The following is a 19,395-nucleotide window of genomic DNA, read 5'->3' as shown; positions in this document are numbered from 1 at the left end:
TTTAGCTTTAGAGTAAATATTTCATATATTAAGTTGTTAAGAAATAAAAAAAAGTTGGGAACAGAGTGCCTTAAACCAAGGTTCCCAGGTTCCCTATGCTTGCTCTACCATATAGGGGATACAGAGTGAACCTATAAAGGAGGACGAACTGATTGTCTATAGTCTTATCAATTAAATATCAATTAATATATCAATTCATCCGTTCCCCCTAGGTACTAGTGGGCCACTCTGACATAGTAACCTGTGTGGCTGTGTCTATAACAAACAAAACGCAAGTCGTATCTGGTTCGTGGGATTACAATTTGATAGTATGGGACATAAACACTGGCTCTGACGTCCACTTGCTGTCAGGTCATTTGGGCAAAGTCACTTGTGTGAAGGTGACTGGTGATGGGTCGATAGCTGTTTCTGGTATGTATTCTTTACTTCTGTCTTTAACTTATTTTTTATAATTTCAGAAAAAACTAGGTTGAAATTTATAAATTAATTGTAGTTATTAATGTAGTTAAAAAAAAATTATTGATTAAAAAGAAATTAATAACATACATAAAAATATTATACAGAAGTTGTTTTTCTCTCACAGGAGCGGAGGACAAAACACTTATTATATGGGAAACGAAGCGGGGCCTGGCGCTGACCTCCTTATCGCTTCACGTCCCGTTGCTAGGTTTCCAGATAACTAGTGATTGCTCCCGAATCGTCGTGCACTTGTTAGATAGAGGTATGTATTTATTATTCTCACCAAAAACATTTTCGTAGTTTTTCCTTTTTAAAATGTAGAATACATTTTTAAAAAATGTTAAAAAGTATTATTATCATAATAGTAAATGGAGTGTCTCGTCTCTAGATTCCCTCATATCTTGGAACCGTATTCAATATTAAGTATGGTTATCGTCTTCGCTGATAAATAAGTAAATAAACATTTCTTTATAAATAAATAAATGAAAGCTTGAATTTTCCTAAATTTAACAACTTTTCAGTCTATATTTGATCAACATATTTCATATTTGTATTTCAAAAAATTCCTACACAAATTTTCAGTTAAAATTTCAATTCTATTTCGATGAATGCATTTTCATTAGTATTCAACGACACGATCTGTCCACTATTCAGCGGGAGTAAAAAATGAGGATCCTTTCAGTGTTGAATAGAATACTCGTTTACATAAATCCAGATGACTATAATTTAGTTGGTATTTTCAATGGCTTATTGCGTATGTGCTTAATGTGAATTAAATTTTAGGCTATAATAGCAGAATTTTAGCGTGCCTAACTGGATAGCATGATTGATATATTAAAATAGTTTTTTTTTTTAATATAATAATTATACGAGTATATCATAATTTTAGCATAGTAGAGTACCAATTGCCGTTGCCGTTGTCATGGCAACTATGTACAACTATGTCACTTTATAAAAAAAGTTTACATATTGTCAAACATATGGTAGTGCGTGTTACATTTATTTTATTAATTTAATGTATTTTTATTAATGTTTTTAAAGCATTTTGCACTCGTTCTCCATATATGTAAACTATAACTGCGCCAAATTTTAAACTCCTACTTCCAAATTTTCGTTAAAGTCTTTCTAAAATATTTAAATAGATAAATAATGGTTTAATATATGATAACAAAAGCTTATATGACTCAACAGGTTGCTTGCCTATTATCTGCTTGCACAACTCGCCGGCGACGTACGTCAAGATACCGACGTATGCAGCGCCTACTAAAGACGTTGATGGTAAGATTACTTTTGCTAAAAGAATTTACTAACTTCATGTTTAACTATAATTATGTTAAAATTTGGAATATTATTATAGATTTATACATGCCGTAACTTTCTTAAATATTGCTCATTGTTCATTCGGGAAGAAAATTAGCAAAATAAAAAAAAACGTATCGTTAAATCTACACTGCCATCTCATCAGCCAAAGACACAGGGCGGCTATTACTCGTTGACTAAACTAAAGATAGCTTTAATAAAAAAATGAAAGATCGAATCTACACAATATCATTAAGTAATTGCCCCCCGCATTTGCCGTAATAGAGACGCGCCCTAACGCTTCCGTGGGGGTGTAACATTTACGTTTCAATTTCTATATCGATTACCAACTCGCAAACATTTTATCCAATTAGTAATCGATATAAGAATACAAATAATCAATTTTTATTTAGAATTACGACCTCTGGCACCAAAGCGGCCGATGAAGAGGTTGCTCAAGAAGGAAGTTTCTCTAGACACGTACACTTGGCAGAAGAAATACGGTCATTTGACGTCAGCTGCTATGATGGCACAAGTGGATGAACGATTGAAGAGACGGTAATTGTTATAAATTATATATATTATGTTAAGTATAGAGAATTTTCAACATACTCGCTACTCAATATTTTTAGAAATCATAATATCTTCGGTATTTTCCTTTTAATTTAATATGAATACCGACAATATAATAGAAATTGCTGTTAATGTGAAAAATTAACATGTTATTGTTATAAACATCATTCGTAGGTTTTCGGTGTCAGCGTCGATGGAAGAAATATCGAAAATACAAGAGGCGAAGAATAAAGACTTGGGCTCACAGGTGAGATATAATAATACGAGTATATGTACATACGCGTATATGTTACATTTCTTTGTTATCTTTTGTGCTGAACCTGCGTATATACGTAATATATTTACTATGACTCATATATTTAGCATTTATACAGCTTCACGCTGTATACCGTACTTATCAGGGTAGATAGAGGGAACCTGGTAACTTAATGTTAAGACACTCCGTTTTTTATTAAGACACTTCAGTGCCCCACGACAACAAAGTGTTAGTGTTTAGTTTTTATACTTTTATTATCAAAAATAAAATTTTAAAATAGTTGTATAAGCTTGCTTTAATTACTATCAATTCCATTATTCCTATTACAATGATATATTATTAGCAGCAAATACCTACATATCCAGTTATATGTTCACGCATCAATCTTTACCTTTGAATTGCGATTCTGAAGTTAACTCACTTGGAAAATTGGGATCGAAGGCAATTTTGATACAAACCTATTTTATAATAGACGAAACTTGTTGAAGCGTTGTAAAAGCTAGGCAGCTCTCTAACGCTTAAAGCTATAATAGAAATCGTCTGGTTTATATCGTTAATTGGTTGTGAATTGAAAAGCGATGGTCGTCAATTTAAATTTTTTGTGTAAATAGTGTAGCTTTATATATTTTTTACAATATTTCTTTTTCATAATATTTTATAATACAATAAAATTCTAATGATAATAATTGTTTTTTTTAAATATGTTTCTTTTTTATAAAATGTTTAATATATGTATTTTTGGGTTTATTAATGATTTATGTCCAAAAAATAATGGATCAAATTATAATTATTTATTTACTTTGAACATCACGAAACTTAAATAAATATGAAATATTGATAAAATCGATCAATAAATATAATAATAAAATAAATTTCAACACTTGTCACAAAATAATAATAAAATAAAATAACATTTATTAAGTTCATTATCAAAACTCAGGTAAGCCTCGGTCCCGAGCAGGCCGCGATAGCGCAATCCCAGCACTTCGACCAACTGGAAGCTCTATGGAATAAAATATCGCCGCCGCGACGACGATCCAATAAGGTAAGCTATTTTAATATGGATATCGAATATTCACATTTTTGTTTGCCTTTCATTTGCTATAAAAACTTTTTGACTCTAGAAAGCTTTTAATGAAATCTTTTCATAGAATTGCCTTAATAAATAAATAAGAAAATCTTTAGAATTTTATTTCGTATTGTGATCAAGTTTAAACAGGTTTACTTTACACAGTTATTGAGCTTTTTTAATGTAAGACACATAGACTACGTACTAGTATGTATTTGTAACTGTGTCATTAAAGTACCAACACGATGTTCATCACATTAGAGATGTATGGTAAATCATTTATGAAATCGAACGTTTTTGCTATTATTGTCATTCGTAGATATCGAACATCTTATTTGATCTGAATTTGTAGCTGAAATATAATATTGGAGAATCATCCACATGTTCGTAATTTTATATCCTGTTTTTAAATTAAAAAAATATAATATTGTCTTCCTATGAACTTTTTCGTTTCACTATCAAAATTCATTTTTAGATATAAATAAAATGGATGAACTTACCTTTTCTTATCTCTGATTCTGATCCAATTTAATTTGCGTAGTATATTTTTTGTCTGTGCCCAAAGAAATAACAGTTACTTTTTGTATTTATTTTAACTTATAACTAACTTTTTATAGCCAACTTTTGCGGTAGAGTAAAAATTTACGTATCTTTATTGTTTCAGTGTCTTTCAAAGCAAAGTTCTCTGATCGAGAAAGTGGATTCATCAGATGAAGATCACACTCCAGTGGAAGAACAAGGTTAGTGTATAATATTAACATATTATATAGGGTGCTATTTATGATAATTTGTTTGATTTTCTATACTGAAATCTATATAATTAATGACAATGACCTTTTTGCCTCATATGGTCAAAAATTAAGTTCAGATTACTTATGTCTATTATTTTGTCTACTAAATTTTCATACAATAAAATAGAAAAATTATAGATATAAAATTTTGGTTCAAGCTAAAATTACTCAAAAAATATCATCAACTCTGCTTAGGTAAAAATATGAACAACTTCTTCCGCTTAAAACTCAACTGAAGTCTAAAAAAAACATTGATGTTTTTAAATCCCGTTCAAAGTTTGTGAAAACGTCACCACAGAATGAAATGAAAATAATACGATGTCCTCGTTTTAGCTATTTGCTAGAATAACTTTTAAAAGTACTCATAATTTCGTTTTATTTAGTTGTTTTATTCGTTTATTCGTTTATTCGATTTTTACAAAAGTAAACTATACATTCTTCTATATACTTATATTATTTTTTTATCGCATAGTAGAGACTATGAGAAACGAGGTTTAAATCCTGCTGTTTTAAATACCTATAAGAAATCGTTTGTAATTTGTTAATAAATCTAAATAATACTTCACATTATTATAAAAATCAAAATACCTCAATAATATTTTTTTAATAATTTTCTTTCAGAGCACATGGTGGAGTGATCTTTTTGTATCGAATAACATATTTCAGTACCATTAAATTTAAATTACTTAAAGAGCTGGTCTCTATGTGTCTATATACCTACGAGTATAATTTATTTTACTTAAATTGACTTTATAATTTAAAAATAAAGATAACTTTCTATTTCTATAATTTACAAAGACCTGAAATCAAACCTGCAACTATTGCAATTCAAACAAAATGACAGACCTAAGCCAGGTCAATAAAAAATACTTAAAAGCCATTAACAATTTGCAATTCAAATAAGCATTTGCACAATCATTTATTTCCACTGGCTCCCAACTTTTGTTTATTATTACAAATTGAATGCTATGAATAGAAAAGTTCGACTCAGAGTTAACTAATTTTAACGGCTATTGTTTATATTGTAGGTATAAACTTATTATTATAACGAAACTCAATTTTTTATTTACTTGATTCTACCAGTTTTTTTTTTTTTTGTAAAGTTGTGTTATTAAAGATTATTTTAATACTTTTATTTATCTTCGTTAATCACTTATAAATGGTGAAACTAACGTAAGGAAGTTATTATTATTTGAAGAATATGTTTCTGCCTTTATATTAAGTAGGAGTAATTTCATTAGACTAGGCTATCTAAGTTATATTAGACTTCCAGCCTCTATGCAATGTGATCTTGTAGAAATAGTGTAGTTTTCAGACCAGTTTCTAAAACTTTGTTTGTAATATTTTTTCAATTGTACTTTACAATTATTTTAGGTCTGTTTTATGGCCTAGTTATTTTATTACTAATAATTTAAATTTGCGTATATATATTTATTCTGCATTTATCTATACTTATGTTTTAATCATACTTAAGTTAAAAGAACTGGTCTTTAGATCTATAAATAGTTAAGTACATGTTCGTGTTACTTATTGATTATAAGAAAAAGTGCATAAATACAATTTTGATAGTGGCATTTTAAATCTTTTACGTTTTAATAAATAATTTTTTTCACGCTTCATTTAGATAATATAAGTTAATTTGGTATAATCATAAAAACAATGAATAATAATTGTATATTTGTTTTAAAAGGTTAATTTGTTTTAAATATTTTGTTCTTGTTTTTAATTTTATATGTCTTAGACATAAATAATAGTTGTTAACTATAGGCTTAAAAATAATTCCCTGATCATAATGACCTTAGAATATAAGAGTTATTAGAAATGCTTAGAGTAAATGCACATTTGAGGCGAAATCATATATAATCCGATATAATTAAGTGTAATATTTTTCCCAAAACATCGCATACCTTCATTTCTACATTCTCTTCGTTCTAAGGTTATGTCGAACTAGTTTTCCAAACTGTGATCCCTTATAAAGACTTCTATGTAAGTACATAATTAAAGTTACCCCTATGATAACTTAGTGTTATATAATACTAAATCTAGTTACCACCTAGTTTTAATTGTAAATCGTTAACAATATTAATTTCAAAACTATGTCAACTATAATCCTCTAACATCTAAAGCTCGTTGCAATTGTAAAGTTTGATATATTCCCCTCTACAGTGTGAGCTATAAAATTCTGACGTTGATATATTATCGGATGCACTTATTGATATTTGCAGCGATAAATTTTGACATTTATAACATGCAGTCTTCAGTCTTGTATTGGGAAAATTCTTTAACTAAAATTTTAAATATATGAATTTGAGCTTACTTTCTTTCAAAAAGTAATCCAAAATAATGAATTACACTTAGAATTAACTCAAAAGAACAACCAATGAAGTAAGTTATTGATGAGTTATTTTTTTTAATATCATAAAAAAAGAAATTGATTTATATAAATATGGCTTATGCTTACGCAAATCTGAAAATATTTAGTTTAAAATGATCCTTTGCCATATTTCGTTTTAAATAGTCAGTTTTTAATGTTAACGAAAATTGGTAGAAACGGTGGTTATAACTTAATTATTATTAGATGTTATGTAAATTAGAAAATGCAATAATATTTCGTAAGTAGATGCACTTACTTGTAGTTGTATAAGCTTACTGTTTAGGTTTAACCAATCTGTCTGCTGTCCTATGTCTGTCGAGCGCTTTATCCATAAATACTTATAAACATACAGACAATTTTTAGATTTTAACTATTTTAAAATCCGTTTTTACTCATTATAAATTTAAATGAATTTTTAATATTAATCTTAAATTTAATGCAATTTTCTTGTATTAAGTTTGACAATCTGTGGTTAAAAACTAAAAATTGTCTTTACTTTAAAGTCATGTTTACACAAATGCTGTATTGTATAAAATATGACTCACCTTGTTGACTATTTGTATAGAGTTTTATATATTCGTGGTTTCCTATTTCTCACTTGTGTGAGTTTTATTTTGGACCTGTCGTGATGTTATATCTGAAATATATTCTCTGTGTTTCTTAACTTGCGTTTTATTTCATATACCTACCTTTATAAAAATCATAAAATCTCCTAAAGATAATTCCATGACCTTATAAAAATACATATCTTAAGGAAAAAATAGTTAAAAATTGGTCCACATCTAAGTAACAAGACAGTATATTTAACTTTACTATTTCTTTTATACTTTAAAAATTAAAATAGTATAATTTATTTATTAAGTGTTTTTTAATACAATATACCCCCAACAAATCGCTTTTGATTGCTACGAACACTATAGTAATAAGTACCTGTGATTTGTTTTATTAATTTTTTGAAGGACGCTCTAATCTTCTAAAGATAAGGTTTATCACATGTTTACAACTAAATAACAGTTTACTGTAATATAAGCTTTTTAGAAAGAGTGCCGTGTGTACTCTCATTGTTATTAACGTACATAAAGGATGATGAAAATAAAGTAGAAAACAGTGGAAAAATGGAAAAGTTTAGATTTCTTTCGTTTAGGAGTGATAAAATATCAATTATTTGTACAATATCATGTTTTAACGAATTAATAAGAGAACAAACTTTGATTTGAAAATACATTATTTATAAACAATAATTTGGGAAAGAGTTTATTAGAGAAAAATGGATATTATGATGATAACTGCGAAAGGCAATTCTACTTTCATGCCAGGATTAACATTCGCATGTAGCACAATTGGAATGGTCCTGTGTTTCACTGCTTTGGTTCTTCTTCTACTGACAGCTCTGCTCTTCACCGAATGGAGGCAGAACTACAAAAACCAACTGCTCATCCAATTTATGATAGCAAGATTCTTCTACACAGGAACTCGATACATCTACGACGTGGCCGACGTTTTTTTCGAAAGCACCGGATATTTCACGCCCGTTTTCTTAGACATTTTACCGATGGGATATTCTGAAATGGTTCTAGTGACTTGGATGTTTGTGTTTAGCAAACAAATGTATGACAGCTTTGTGAGAGTGTTCGTTGCCACCCTAGGCTTACGTAAAGTCTCTTTGTGCGCTTGGCTGATCCCTGGTGTCATATCAGTTCTCTTTCGTCTTAGTTACAATCTACCTATAGAAAATCATCTTAAAGGTTTTCTCATATACTTAATAATACTAAAATGGCCGGTTTTAATCACCAATGGTGTTCTATTAATTTCAGTTTTGAAAAGTATTTTAATAACAAACAAAAGTAAAATTGAAAGTAATCCCAGAATTATTGTTGTAATGATAATTCTTATTTTTACATTTAGCTGTCAACAAGCCATATTGGATACTTATAAGCTGACATATTTAATATTTAATAGAAATAACAATAGTAAGTGTACGCCTTTATTTTTCGTATTTTTTAACATTATAACAGTCTACCACTGTGCATTCTCCATTTTGTTCTGGTTGTTTGCGAATAAGAGGACTAGAATATTGTGGGGATTTTCTAAAGAGAAAGCTATTGTGCCAGTACAACAGAATTTAGGGCAAGTCACTTGTTATACAACTTCATGGCTGTAGATTTAGTTATAAATTATGTTACTGTTTCTAAATAAATTTATCAAAATCAACGGTTCTTATTATTTTAATTTTACTTAATCTCTACCTTATTTTAATAAGTAATTAAAAAAGTTGTATTCCTATATTATAAGGGTTTTTTTATTACAAATCTAAATTTCCTATAATATTTCAACAATGTAACATACATACAGGACAAACTGATAACCTCTTGATTTTGAAGTCGGTTAAACATTTAATTGTGGTGATTTTATAATAATTCTCTACCAATAACTGTCAAGGAAAGCTAATAAAAATATAAAAATTCTACCATCTTATAGGCATAGTACCTAATACAAATGTCAGGATAAATTTCATTTTAACTAAAGTAGAAATGAACTTAATGGCAAACTAAATTGGTCTGTAATTAGTGTAAAATTACTGCCAGAGTTGGACCTCAGGCGCTAAATGGATGTAAGAGGTTCTAGCGAGAGCTCTAAGAGCTTTGATTTAGTTTATACTACATTATTCATTATTATATCATAATAAGATTATTTCATTTATACTTTAACGAGGCCATCGTGGCTTAGCGGCTCAAAGATGTGACTGTAAATAATCGTAACTGAATGTAGTTTCGATTCCTGCTGGAGGAAATAAAATTATATTTTTTTAATTTCTTCGCTCTGGCAAGGCAAAAGCCCGGCCTTCATTTAACACACTGAATATACAATACCTCTAAAAAGTCGGTTCGGTGTCATAACACTATGTTCCCTCTGCCTTCTCTGCTATACGCGAGATGCAACATGAATCTAATTTATTTTATTTTATTTACTTAGTAAAATATATGTTACTTGCATTAATATTCTGTATATATTTTTGTAACAAAAGATGCTGTGACATGTTATTTCCACTCTACGTGACTAGTAAAAACTAGTGAATAATAAGTAGAAGCGCTCGCTCTGAATAAATATTTAATAGGCTGTATGTTTTGAAAATATTTTTATAAACATATTGGAATTTGAATATGTAACTATGTTTTTGTGTATATATTAAATTAATAGTATTCTGCTTAGTGAAATAATGATTTTAGCTTCATTTTAGGGTAAAGCATAAGAATCTCTCTTCAGTGTCTAAATAACAAAAAACATTACCATGAAAAAAGCAGTGAGAAAAAAAATTTTTTTTAGAATACCGTGCTAGTCCAGTATTTAAACTATATTTGTATAAAAAGTGGCCTCATTTTTTACGATTAAAAAACGAATTTATTTAACGACAAGACAGAATCTAATTGTAATAGAAGATTAAACATCTGCGGTTTTTAAAAGAAAAAAAATCTAAAGAACTCTAGTGAAGAATAATTCAAATGGACGATTTCAAACACGGCGAATGTTTTTATCGGAATCACACAGTCTGTCCAAGTACGAGGTTACATGTCATTCTGGATAAGACTGGCTTAGCCGATCCACTGCCATGTTAACTTGGGAGCTGAAACTATATTTTATCTTACTTTAAGCGAAGACTTACAAGAAATTCTTAATTTAAAGTAGCATTTATTTTCATTTCATATGTTCAATTTATAATAATTTTTTGGTATATATAATATTTTATTTTAAAATCAAATAAATGTCAAATTTTAGATTACCTTTTTTTCTCTTATTGTCTTTCTTTACTACTTTTATAAAATCTCTTTAATAAGCTGGATTTAATTTAATAACCGTTAAACGTATTGTAGATATGGCATATATGCAAAAAATCGTTTTCTAATAATAGGTTTTAAAATGTCTCAGATTTATTATTATGATAATTTTAAATTTTAAATTAACTAAAAATGCGAAATGATTAAACTAAACGAAACGAAATAAACTTTGAGTTAATTATACGTATATAAGACAACATAAAGCGTTAAGTTCCGCTACGCAATGTCTTAAAAAATGGACCTTGAGAGAAAAATAGTACAAACATTCTGTTATGTAACTAAAATCATAACATGATATGCTAAATACAAACGTTAATTATATTTTAAGCGAAACAGCTTAAGTTAATACCCTGTCTTACAGAAAGATCACGTTTTTTTGTTTCTATTTTTTTTTTTTTACTTTATCACCCTAAAATTAAAGATTTATTTTCATTACATTAGATTTTAAAATAAATGCCTAAAATACTTTTAATAAATAAGAAATTTGAAAATATACCATGTAACATTATACATTTTGAATTTTGGGCCATACCTGGCGCAAGTATGTGACTGTAAACACGACCGGTTGTGGTTTCGATTCCCATTCGAGTAATTGAAATATTTAATAATTTCATATCTTCGCTCTAGCATCGAGGTAGAGCACAGCGTTGAGTCTGTCTGTCACTTAACAAAATTTGACGGAAAATGTAAAACGGAGTATCTTACTAAGTCCCCTTAGTATTTTGTATCTTGCTGTGCGGAATACAGCGGGAAGAAAATAAATTCTTATTTTCATATTTTATATCCATAATATTCAAAATATAACATACTTCTTCACCAACATAAATTACTTTGAAAATAAATTTAAAATATAGAATATCATTCCGCCGGAAATTAAAAGGAACGATGTGACGGACATGTTAGCTTACCGTCCCCTTGCTACATTTATTTAAATTTTCACTGCGATTAGAGGAAAATTTCATACCTCTCGCGTGACAGGTGGTTAATTACTAAAAGAAATAAAATATTTGAACGACCCATACGTCTGAGTTCAAATCTTGTGTTCTATTTAGAATCGGCATTTCTATTTTTTAGACATTTTGAACATAGAGAAAAACTAGTGTTAAGACACTCGGTCCTCTACCTTTCATTGAATGAAGATTTTATGTTGAATGAATGTTACGCTGAAAAATTGATACTTTATATCCATTTGTGAATCTAAAAAAAAGAATACAAATATAAGGTTAATTGAAGAAATATTTACAGCTTTTGAAGACAGTATATGGATGATATTTACTACATGATATATGTACGACGAGATGAAGAAAAAAAAGTTATTTCATAAAATTGACAAGTCGTAGAGCAGGAGCAATAGCGGGTTGCTGTAAACGCGACCGGTTGTGGGTTCGATCCCATTCGAGGAAATAAAATATTAAATATTTTCATTTCTTCACTGTTGTGTTGACGCAAAACACGGCGTTGTGTTCCGCCACTCAACACACAATATCAGAATTCAGCGAAAAGGGGGAAACCTGAGAGTTTTAACACAAGTCTCCCACTGGCCACATCCAAGATACATTGCGAAGCTGAAATAAAAAAAAATACACCTACTTATAGTCATTGTACTGTACTTATTTCATTTTGTTTTCTTTAAGAATTTATTTTGTATGAGAAAGAAGAGATGTATTTTCCTACTATATCCAATAGAAATACGTAATATATTTCTACAAACAATGACAGTATAGCAGCAGTACTACTGGTAATCGAATGGAATTGGTCGTTGTCTAGTGCCCGACGTAACCGAGAGCGTGATGGGTATAAGTGAAACGTGACATGTCACTTGGAAAATCAACTCGTATCTCTAGGAATAAATGTTTCGAAATAAGATATAAATAATTTTAGTTTTTATGTTTCTTTATTTTGTTTCACGCTCTATCCCGTTAATACCAGAATAGGCAGGTGACACAGCGTTAAGACACCTTTTTGTCCTTTTCGTTTCCGAATTTGAGATATTACGTGTGGAGTTGCGGAATTCAACGCCGCATTTTGTCGTAGCATATCACAAAAATGAAAAAAATCATACTCCCAATGGAAATCGAACCTACAGTCATCATATTTACAGCGTCACAATGATCTCGCCTTGTTTGTACTTAAAAGTTACTTTAAGATGTGATCGTAGCACTTCTACAAAATGCATAGCGTCTTTCACGATGCCTCAGAGTATTATATGAGACTTTCTTCACCTATAAAAGACTGTCGATAGAAGCAGCCAGATCAATATTTAAAAATGATTTTATATTTTTTTGTATTGTTATAATATTTATTTTCATATATTTAGTCTAATTTAGTATTTTATTTATACGTACATAATTTCAACTTTGTTTAGATAGAGAGTGTAGTCACATTTAAAAAGGGCCTCTTAAACCTATACTCAGTCGCAAGCTTAAAATTCGGTGGAAAATGGAAAGTGCAGTATCTTAACACCAGGTTTCTCCTGCCTACCCCCCTACAAGCGGGATACCGCGTGAAATAAAAAAACTGAAAAATTAATGTCTTCTAAGAAATATAACAGAAGTATCCGTATACTTCCTCAGTTCAATTTGAATCTGTGTGTCACATATGTAAATTGGCCGACGCGACGTCAAGCGTAATATAGATGTTCTAGTTACGTACACCGGCAGGAGAGGACGTGACTCAACAGCGGGGAAATTAAGCCTAGCAATATATGTATGTATGTAGGTACTTATGAAAATATGGAAAATTGCTTTCTATAGACTTGCTCCATATATTTATGTTACGATGTTCCGGTTTATGATTATATTATTTGAGAGTTGAAAATTATTTTGGATATATTTTATTTAATGGAAGAAGTAAATTATGTTAATTTTAGAAGAAGAATTTTTAAAAGTTTTCCCCTTAATTAAGGGGAAAAGCGTGTGAACGGTACGGGCTACGGGTTCGATTCTTACTCGAAAAAAATAGATTTTATATAGTGTCATTTCTTCGTTAAATTCCACCACTCAACACGCAGAGTCTAAAGGCTTTGGTGGAAAATGGAGAATGGAGTGTCTTATCATTAGGTTCCCTCTGCCTAAAAAAATGCATGTACAATAAATATCCCATATGAGCCCATCCCAAAAATAATATGATCTGTGGAACAGGTAATTGCCTTGTTTAGATAAACATAAAGTTACGCCCCTAGTTGTTTGTCGGGTTGAGTAATTAGGCCAATGCTTACAGAACATTCATTTTTATAAAGTGACATATTTACAACTTTTTTTTCTTGGGAAATTATAAGCCACAAATATGATATTTGTAAATTTAGAAATTATATAAAAAATATACTAAAACAGAAATTTCAGAATTAGAAAACTGTACTGTACCAATATATTATTACATTCATTAAGTATAGAAAATAGTGTTGTTTCAAACAAATTCGATGAAGACAATTATTAATACTATTCTTAATTAATACATAAATTAATATTATAGATACCTATGAATTACCTATCTAGAAAATAAATAAAAATGTTGAAATAATATTATTTTATGGAATTTCAGAGATTTTCTGTAAACGATCACAAAAAGCAATAATTACAATAGCTACGTGACCGTCCTGGCAATGAGCAAAAAGCAGTTTTTCACGTAACTCAGAGATCTGATTACGATTAATGAAATTGAGCCATATTTCTTTACAAACGTGATTGGAATTCATATTTGCGAAAATGTTAATGGTGTTTTTGGTTCCATTTTTGTTTAAAGAAAAAGCTGAATTCGTTATTTCTTTTAATATGATCCATCTAAATCTAAACTGAAAGGCTCAATACCTTTCAGTATAGATTTTATGGAATCAAAACATATTTAAATATTAAATAATACATTTAGGAAATACATAAATAAATACAATAAAATTTATGTATGAGCTTTAAAATAAAAAATTTTAGGTAAGATATAAGTAGTATTAGAAGATTAAAATGTGTCATTAGGTCTTTCCCCGTAAAAAGCGTGGAAATGGAAAAAAAAATTCCAAAAAAGCCCCACCTTCCTTATTTTAATGAAGGTAGGTATGTATATACGCCTACACGAGCTTTTGTGTAAACGACTATCGATTGTCACGCAGTTACCGTAATGAGGCTGCGTTATTCTTCATTTTGAGACTTATAATTATAAGCGATTATTAGTGCTTTATATTAATTGCAAATTTCTGCAAAATAAAGGTAATAAATAAAAATTATAAATGAATTTGTATATCGATTGTGGGTTTGATTCCCATGCGAGGAAATTGAATAATTCATATTTTCATTTCCTCGTTCTCTTCTTTAACTACACAAAACGCGGCATTGAGCTCCGCTACTCAACACTTAACAGAGAATCTTAACAATAGCTTCTCTCCCTCTGCCGCAGCAGGGTGCTTTGTTAACCTTTAAGTATGGACGTCGGGTCTGACAGACCCATCTAGTTCTACGAATTCTATAAATCGGCCACTTCTCGGTGACTTCCGCCACTGAATCGCTCAGTACCTTTCGTATTAATGACAAAATGAATGTAGATAGCAGAGGTTGGGTCTCTGGGTTCAAAACACGTGAGTATTTAACTTTCTAAACGGGGCCTGGGTCTGTCAGACCCGACGTCCATGTTTCTCATACATGAATGATTTCAAAACGCCATATATTTTTATAATATTACAAAATATACTTTAATATTTTAATTGTATTATTTGTATTCAAATGTTTTTATTGTTATATATCATATATTATTTTGCATTGTTTGTTATATATTTTAGTAATATACGTAGGAAAAAAATGATCGAGCACGTCAGGGACAAAAATATCAGTACTTTATAATCAACGTCAAACAAAAGAATTGGACGACGACATTTTATAAAGAAAATAGCACTTTATCAAATAAAAAGACGCGTTTCGTATACTAAACTACTCTAAGAATTGAGAATGACTTTGACTCGCGTTTCGCGATCTGATCTATCATTTATTGAACATGAAGCTAAAAAAATAGTTTTGGGTTTTCGAAAAACATGTATACTTTGCCCCCAAAAGATATATAGAAAGACAACACATACTTATGTTGACTGCAATCGTCCTATTTGCCTACAATGTTGAAAGCCATTGTGTATGGATGTTCAATAATACCTTATCTTGAGGTGTTGTAAAAATTTTTATTTTATAACATAAGATGTAATTTCTTTATTTTTTTTAATTGTTACACTTTATATTTTGTTAAAAAAATATTTATTTTATTATCTGTCTTTTTTTATAATATTATTTTCTTAAGAGTCATCCCATGTGGCCAAAGACTGAAATTGTGACTTTAAGTTATTTAAATCGTTGTGATGCGTAAACTTTAACAAAAAGCGATTTTATTTATATTGATTTTGTTTGATTTGAGGCTATTCATGTAAACTAAACATAAAATTGTGTTCGTCCTTTAAAAAACAGACGGAATATGACCAATAAATACACTGGTCTGACAGACCCGACGTCCATATGTGTGTTATAAAAAAATCACGTCCATAGTTAAAGGTTAAGGGATACAGCATGAAAATAAAAGAGAAACAAAACACACAACAAGTGTAATGAAGAAAAACAATGAATTTGGATAAAAAGTGGAAACGGAGTGCCTTCAAACTGATTTAAATTAAAATAAACTTGAAACAAATAAAAAACAACATAATGGCCAATAGAAACGTGAGATTCTGCTTAAAAATTAAATCCAACACTCGGCGGCGTAATGGGATTGGACGATACTGTAATCGGATTGCTATCCTTGGGCAAGAAAAGAATACCAAGCAAAACGTAAACAACTTACTTCAATTGAAATTTAGAGAAACAGTTTTGTTGTGTTAGAATTTCAAAGTTTTTTTAACTTATTACGACTATTAATATTAATAAATATATAAGAATTATAATCTAATGTTTAAGATAAATCAAAATAGCCTCGAATTCAGTCGTCAGTTCGTTTGTATTTCACTTATGTGGTACAATACTATTTAAAAAAGTAACGTTTGCAATCGAAGTTTTCAATAATCTACCTGGCATTCTTATAAAATAAACAAATCTTAAGGTTTTTCTTCAAAATATTTTGCCTAGAATTCTCTAAAATGTTGTCTACATTCTAGAGATTCATTCAACATCCTTTTTCTTAGAGGCTTTTTTTTTTATTTAAAAATATTATTATTATTTTGTTACACTTTAAATAAATCATTAAAAGACAAGAAGGAATACTGTGTATATATCCAATGGGAGACGAAGTGACGAGAGACTCATCTTCCTCCACGTTGCTTTCCAACGCCTAATTAAATCTTACGCCAAAAGGCTGTGAGGCTAATCGAATTAGAGTCGAAAGTTGGAAGTATTTTATGAACTTATTTTGTTATATTATTTAACAAAATAAAATATTAAAACGATTGTATTATAATACGCAGGAAAAATTAAATTTTAACATCTTGACTTGGTTCAGAAAGATCTAATTTATCGCATTAAGTTTAGGTTCAAAGGTGACATGTTTCTGGTGACGTCTCCTCGTGCAGCATGCTCTCCTGGTACTTCTGCCATGGGCACCTACGTACGCAGAGGGAACCTAGTTGTAAGACACCTACATTTCCCACGCGCCGCTCAATTGCGCGTTGAAGAAATAATTCATTCCCTCGAGTGGAAATATCTTTTCTCTAGATACATTAACATACAAACGTGCACTCATCTGAACGTAATTTCCCTTGAAGTAAAACTAGCCAACGCTATAAATTTGTATCCCTTTGTCAGCTCTTTACAGCAGCAAGACTTGGAGAGTAAATTGCTGCGTTAACGTTCCCCAGTAATCGTTCATTGTCAGCACAATTCAATATTCCAAAGCCTTAAGATATTTAACGTTGGATTTCTATCCAAAGTTGTATAACTAAATGCAAAACCGACAATCGGATATTCTACGAGTTATAATAAGTCGTTTTAGTACTTATAAGAATCTTAGTATTTTTTTATTTTTTATTTTTGCATTGCCGGCGGAGAGCACTTAATCTCGTGTACGCTCTATTTTCTGTGTTCCGTACTTTAAAACAAAAAAAAAACGAAACCTGTATGTCTGTCTATCCTGACTAACCTGTAAGTCTATCTGTATGTTTTACGTCTGTCTGTCCATCAGTCAAGACCACTTTTCTCTAGATCACATAAAGAGGCTAAAATTATGTCAAATATTATTAGAAAATATAAAGTTTGGTAAGAAGTGAGAACTTTAGTAAAAAGAAAAGAAAAAATCCAAAAATATTAATTTTAAGTTACATCACATGGAAACAATTACAAGCTTATCTTCGAAGATCATGTCAAACAAAATTAATGTAGACGCCTACAAATTTAAGTTTGTACGTACAATCCTAAAATTGGAACGCTTGACCGGTTCTGGTTAACAAATTATTAATACTGGTTCTAATTAAATATTAAAAATGTGTTACAGACACTTAATAAAAACCATCTATTCTAACAAAACCCTCTATTTCTCCAGATAAGTATTCACAAAGTCCCTCTTTTAAACACGTCCACGCTCAATGCCGTCAGACGAGAGTCTCTTGTAATTGGGAATCTCCTATTGTTCACTAAGTAAAGCATCAAAAAGGCCTACTTTATTACTTGGAGTGTTTTGTCCAAGAGGACTCGGCTAAAATGAAATGTACTGTACTGTATAAAATACCCGTTTTTAAATGTGTATTCGTCTAACTAAAACGTGACAAATGTGAGTTATAAACTTTACTCGGTAGAAAATTTAAATAAAATGGTGAGTGAGAGACTACCCATCATAAAATTACTTCAACTAGAGAACTGAAACTGAACAGAGAGAGAGGAGAGGGAAAATATGGAATGAAACTTACCACTATGTGTGTTAAGTCCTATTCCGTTATTAATGTCTAATTGTCGAGATATTATATAACATTTAATATTTATCAGCGCGGATAATTGTAAATTATTCTAATGTACGCTATTTTTTAGTTAAAGTTAAGAAGCTGATTAATATTATATTATTTGACCTACTCAGCTGATAATTGTTTTTGTATCTCGCACACTCTATATCCTATCCTATTATATATATATATATATATATATATATATATATATATATATATATATATATATATATATATATATATATATCTTATAAAACAAAGTCGCTTTTCGTGTCTGTCTGTTGTTTCTAACTCTTCTTCTTCTAAACCACCCAACGGATTTTTATGCGGTCTTCACCCTTAAGTCGAGTGTTTTTCGTAGAAGGTTTATATATAGTTTATTATTTGTACATTCTTATGTAAATTAACATAAATACGATAAATGTGTATAAAGTCCTACCCGTTGAGACACTTTCGCGCATGCGCTGCTCTAATGGTAACTACTACATGAAAAAAATGTACTGTAGTATTGTTCCTCTTAATAAGATCTACAAAAAAGTCCGCGAGAGCATATTCGTATCTTTTAAGAATAACGTGTAGTGATCATTTTTCTGTCTAAAAATAATAGTTTCAATATATTTTTTATTGTGAGGGATATTTTTCCATAATGGTATTAATAATCCTTAAAATAATCCTTAAAAATACTTTATTAATTTTCTACGTTAAACGAAGATAAAATTTGCTTTTTAAAATATTTCGAAATTGCGAATAGTTTTACAGAAAAACGCATTTAATTGTTGACATATCCCGCCGTTGACACATCAGCTGGATGTTACTCAAGTTTCACTTATCCCTTACTCTCAGCTTATAAATAAGT

At 29.7% G+C, this 19,395-nt stretch overlaps 1 protein-coding gene across 1 annotated transcript in view; it reads left to right on the top strand.

The window, feature by feature from the left end:
- LOC146532475 (protein qui-1) overlaps nucleotides 1-7,485 on the top strand; it is a 91,108-nt gene extending 83,623 nt beyond the window's left edge. Inside the window, exons 24-31 of the mRNA XM_085195961.1 lie at nucleotides 213-411; nucleotides 584-721; nucleotides 1,651-1,737; nucleotides 2,172-2,316; nucleotides 2,506-2,578; nucleotides 3,528-3,632; nucleotides 4,321-4,396; nucleotides 5,069-7,485. Coding sequence (XP_085052087.1) covers nucleotides 213-411; nucleotides 584-721; nucleotides 1,651-1,737; nucleotides 2,172-2,316; nucleotides 2,506-2,578; nucleotides 3,528-3,632; nucleotides 4,321-4,396; nucleotides 5,069-5,085 — 840 coding nt within the window. The 3' untranslated portion in view covers nucleotides 5,086-7,485. The remainder of the gene's footprint in view (nucleotides 1-212; nucleotides 412-583; nucleotides 722-1,650; nucleotides 1,738-2,171; nucleotides 2,317-2,505; nucleotides 2,579-3,527; nucleotides 3,633-4,320; nucleotides 4,397-5,068) is intronic.
- The last annotated feature ends 11,910 nt before the right edge of the window (nucleotides 7,486-19,395 follow it).

Source organism: Heliconius melpomene, chromosome 13 (genome assembly GCF_056956725.1).
Source record: "Heliconius melpomene rosina isolate 202511_hmr_F chromosome 13, ASM5695672v1, whole genome shotgun sequence".
Lineage (NCBI taxonomy): Eukaryota > Metazoa > Arthropoda > Insecta > Lepidoptera > Nymphalidae > Heliconius > Heliconius melpomene.
This window is presented reverse-complemented; position numbering and strand designations above follow the sequence as displayed.